This window comes from Rutidosis leptorrhynchoides, chromosome 3 (genome assembly GCF_046630445.1).
Source record: "Rutidosis leptorrhynchoides isolate AG116_Rl617_1_P2 chromosome 3, CSIRO_AGI_Rlap_v1, whole genome shotgun sequence".
Lineage (NCBI taxonomy): Eukaryota > Viridiplantae > Streptophyta > Magnoliopsida > Asterales > Asteraceae > Rutidosis > Rutidosis leptorrhynchoides.
The window spans coordinates 110,048,422-110,052,719 of NC_092335.1; the positions used below are offsets into that span (position 1 = coordinate 110,048,422).

At 40.0% G+C, this 4,298-nt stretch overlaps 1 protein-coding gene across 1 annotated transcript; it reads left to right on the forward strand.

Moving 5' to 3' along the window:
- Positions 1 to 2,240: 2,240 nt before the first annotated feature.
- LOC139900300 (uncharacterized) lies at positions 2,241 to 3,305 on the forward strand. Its single transcript, XM_071883086.1, has 2 exons — positions 2,241 to 2,933; positions 3,048 to 3,305. The coding sequence occupies exons 1-2, from the start codon at positions 2,241 to 2,243 to the stop codon at positions 3,303 to 3,305; spliced, it is 951 nt and encodes a 316-aa protein (XP_071739187.1).
- The last annotated feature ends 993 nt before the right edge of the window (positions 3,306 to 4,298 follow it).

Consider the following 4,298-nt stretch of genomic DNA (forward strand, 5'->3'; position numbering starts at 1 on the left):
TTGTTAGTGATTTGGGGGTTTTTGGGTAAGTTTGGGTCATGAAGACTCAAAGATAACTAACCTAGGGTTTTGAAAAGTTAAAGTATGTAAATGGGTCTTAAAGGCCTAGTAAATCGCTAGCACGCTTGTAGTTAATGTTAGTGGGTGTCATTTGGGTTAGTGGATGACCCGAAATGGGTATGTTGACTTTAAATTAGTCAAAGGGCTAATGATTGACCTAGTTGGGAAATGTGGGTGTGAAATACCCTAATGGTGTAATAGTTAGTGTTGTTGGACCTTAATCACTAGCTTTTAAGCGATTAATGATGGTCTTGACCCTTAAGGGGCGGTTTTGGTGAAATGGGGGCATTTAATGCATTTAAGTCACTAAATGCACATAAGTGAATTGTTGGTATTTAGTCCAACTAGATTGTGTGTTGATTGAAGTATTTATTATATTAGGTACTTTGCTTTGAAGTTTGCGGAAGTATAAAACCATCATCGAATCGTTAAGGTGAGTGGGATAATTATGCGTGTCCGTATATAATGTATTTATTTGTGTTGTATGAATGTGGCATTGTCGCGTTGTTCAAGACACCACATTCTAAGTAACGAGTAGTATTGTCGAGGTGTTTAAGACACTACTCATTAGTTGATTGACATGTGGATGCCACGGTGTTCAAGGCACCACATTGTCATGGGAGTGGATGTAGCGGTGTTCAAGGCACCACTCATTGTTTTAATTGACATGTGGATTCGTCGCGTTGTTCAAGACGCCACATTGTCATGGGGGTGAGTGAGTCGCGTTGTTCAAGACATCACCCGGGGGATTAGCGATTACGCGGTGTTTAAGTAACACTAATGGATGTTATGAACTCCGACGGTCTTTTAAGTACCGTTCCCTTGTTCGATTGGTTAACCATGGTTGTATGAATTTTGTATCGGCATATTTTAATTATGAACTATATGCTATTGGTATTGCTAGCTCATTGTGAATTTCGGTTACTGGTATATGCATAATGTTTTGCATGATTGTCGAATTGCTAGCTCGTGGACGGTATTGTGTAAGTGATGCATGTAAGTAGGTTATATATGTATATGTATAATTGTTGCACTCACTAAGCTTTAGCTTACCCTCTCGTTGTTTACCTTTTTAGGCTCTTGCAAGGACAAAGGAAAAGGTATTCGGTTGGATTAGTGGTCTCCCGCTTATTTTGATAGGGGATGCTTTTGGGTAGCTTTTGGAAGTTCGGCCAAGATTTGGGTAGTTTAACCCCAAACACCATGCTCTAGTGTCGTTTAGAAATTAAACTAGTACGGTCGAAACTTGTATTTTTGAACGAAACGCGTAATTCGGGCCGATGTGGGCCCGGTGATGTAAAACTTGTTTTGATGATGAAAACCTCTTAGTTTATTATATTGTGATATGTTGTGAAAAGGTTTTCGTTTAAAAGTGTTGGGAAGCGGGATTTCCGCTCGTGTAAGTTAGACCCGGGGACAGCAGCTGGAAGGCCAATTGGACGCCGTCCAGATCTGCTGGACACCGTCCCACCCTTCATTGCTGGACGCCGTCCAGATATCTGGACGCCGTCCAGATGTGCTGCACCAGAAAAAAAAAATTGGTACACGTTTTTGGTGAATTGAAGTCGGGTTGTTACATAACAAAACACTCCATTGAACCCAAATCAACAAACCACCCCAGCGAGCCCAATTAGAGTAATAAACATGTTCGACAACCTTGACTCACAACAGCTATCCATGCCCAACCAGACTACACCTACTCTAAAAAATAGCGCACAACACCCTCTTCAACCCAATTCACCAAGTAACTCTCACCCGGCCTCAAACCCAACACTTAACCCAATTACATCATCTCCCAAACCCATTAACGAAAATGGTCCAAAAAACCCATCTCATGCCTCCACTGACCTTCCCAAATCCTTGAAAAAACAACACCTGCACAACAGTGGGTAGAATAACAACCCAAAGACTTCGTCTAAACCTAATCTCCGCAACAAATCAAAAGGCAGATCCCAAAGAAATCAAGCCTGGAGTACAATAGGCAACTGGAAGGCATCTTCAAGAATACTACATCTCAAGAAATTAGCCAGACAGATGCCTAAATCAAGTAAGTTATCATCCACTTCAGTGTCGATCAAAGAAGGTAAAAATTCAAAAAATTCTTCCCACAACTCATCTGCTAGTATAGGGTTACATGATTATGGAAAAAGGCTTGGTCTTCACTGGGATGACAATCCCCAATGACCAAATCTACTGTTCCAATTTCGCACATGCATCTTTTCATGAAGATAATGTCTATAAACATTCGTGGTTTCGGTGGAGATGAGAACAAGGAAAGTAAGATAGGGTGGTTTAGGAAAATGCGTTTAAATGAATTACCGGACATAGTGGCTATTAAGGAAAGTAAATGCAACGTTGTAGACAACAAATGGGTGGAATTAATCTGGGGCTCTTCAAATTTTCAATACATTCAAAAACCGAAAGTTGGTAAGTCAGGGGGTATGTTAATGATTTGGGATCCACCAATTTTTGTAGTAAACGAAGCTATAGAAAAAGACCATTTTCTTGCTATCAAAGGCATCTGGAAAGGGAAAACAAAAGAATCAATCATCGTCAATGTATACGGGCCTCATAAAGATAGTTTAAGGAAAAAATTTTGGGATGACCTTGAACATCTGATGAATTACAAAGATGCGGAATGGGTGATCGGTGGGGACTTTAACGAGGTAAGATGCGAAGAAGAACGCCAAAACAGTGTCTTCATAGAACGAAAGGCAAATCTCTTTAATGATTTCATAGAAAAATGCCATCTCATCGAAGTCTCATTAATAGGAAAACGCTTCACGAGAATCAGTAATGATGGAAAGAAATTTAGTAAACTCGATCGTTTCCTGGTAACTGATGAATTTTTGCAATCATGGGGCGATGTTTCGGTTATCAGCCTAGATAGAAGAGCCTCAGATCACTGTCCGTTAATCCTTCGGGATTAAGATGTCGATTTTGGTCCGAAACCATTCAAAATTTTTGACATATGGCTCGAATGCAAGGAGTTCGATAATGTAATTGTAGAGGCATGGAACAAAGCTGTGATCGATTCAAGACCTGATTGTGTGTTTCTGAATAAACTGAAAAATGTAAAAGAAGCATTACGCGAATGGAGCAAACAGAGGTATGGGTCCATCGATAAAGAAATTGAAGAGTGGAAAAGTGCTACAGTTCTATCAGATTTCGAACGATCGGAATGGCTAAACGCAAGATATAAATGGCTCCAAAAAGAGAAAGAAAAATCGGGTATGTTAAAATAAAAGGCGAGAATAAAGTGGGCGGCGGAAGGTGATGACAATACATCGTTTTTTCACTCTACTATCCGAAGGAACAATACCGGTTCGAACATAAGAGGTTTACATATAAATGATAGTTGGGAGGAAAGTCCGAGTGAAATTAAAAACGAAATTTTTAACTATTACAAGAAAATTTTCGAACACATGTCCACTTATGCACCAGACTATAGCAGCCTTGTTTCATTACCATTCAACAAAATCAGCGCAGATGATCTCATAATGCTCGAAGCCTCATTTCTCGAGTCTGAGGTAAGGGCTGTCATAAAAAATTGCGACCCCTCCAAGGCACCGGGCCCTGACGGTTTCAACATGAGTTTTTTCAGAAAATTTTATTGGATGTTGAAAGATGATCTGATGAATGCAGTCGATTGGTTCTGGAGGCACGGTAATATTTCAAAGGGTTGTAATGCGTCATTTTTCACACTATTGCCTAAAAAGAAAGATCCGACGAATCTCAGGGATTACCGACCTATCAGCCTTATCGGAAGCTATTATAAGATCATATCAAAAATGCTAGCCATCGCCTTCAAAAAGTTATTCACAAAATCATTGGTACTGAGCAAAGTGCGTTCATAAAGGGAAGATACATACTTGATGGTATTTTAGTTGCAAACGAGGTGGTAGAGGATTTGAAACTTCAAAAGAACAAAAGTCTAATCTTCAAAACTGATTTCGAAAAGGCTTTCGATAGCCTTAATTGGGAATACCTGTTTAAGATTCTAGATATTATGGGCTTTGGAAAAAAGTGGCGTTCATGGATTTCCTCTTGCTTAAAATCAGCCTCAATTTCGATTCTCGTCAACGGATCACCAACCAAAGAGTTCACACTCCAATGAGGAGTACGCCAAGGGGATCCGTTATCGCCATATTTATTCATAATGGCGGTCGAGGGGCTCAATAGGCTCACGAATCATGCAATAGAGACAAAACTTTTCAAGGGCCTAGAAATCGGGTTGG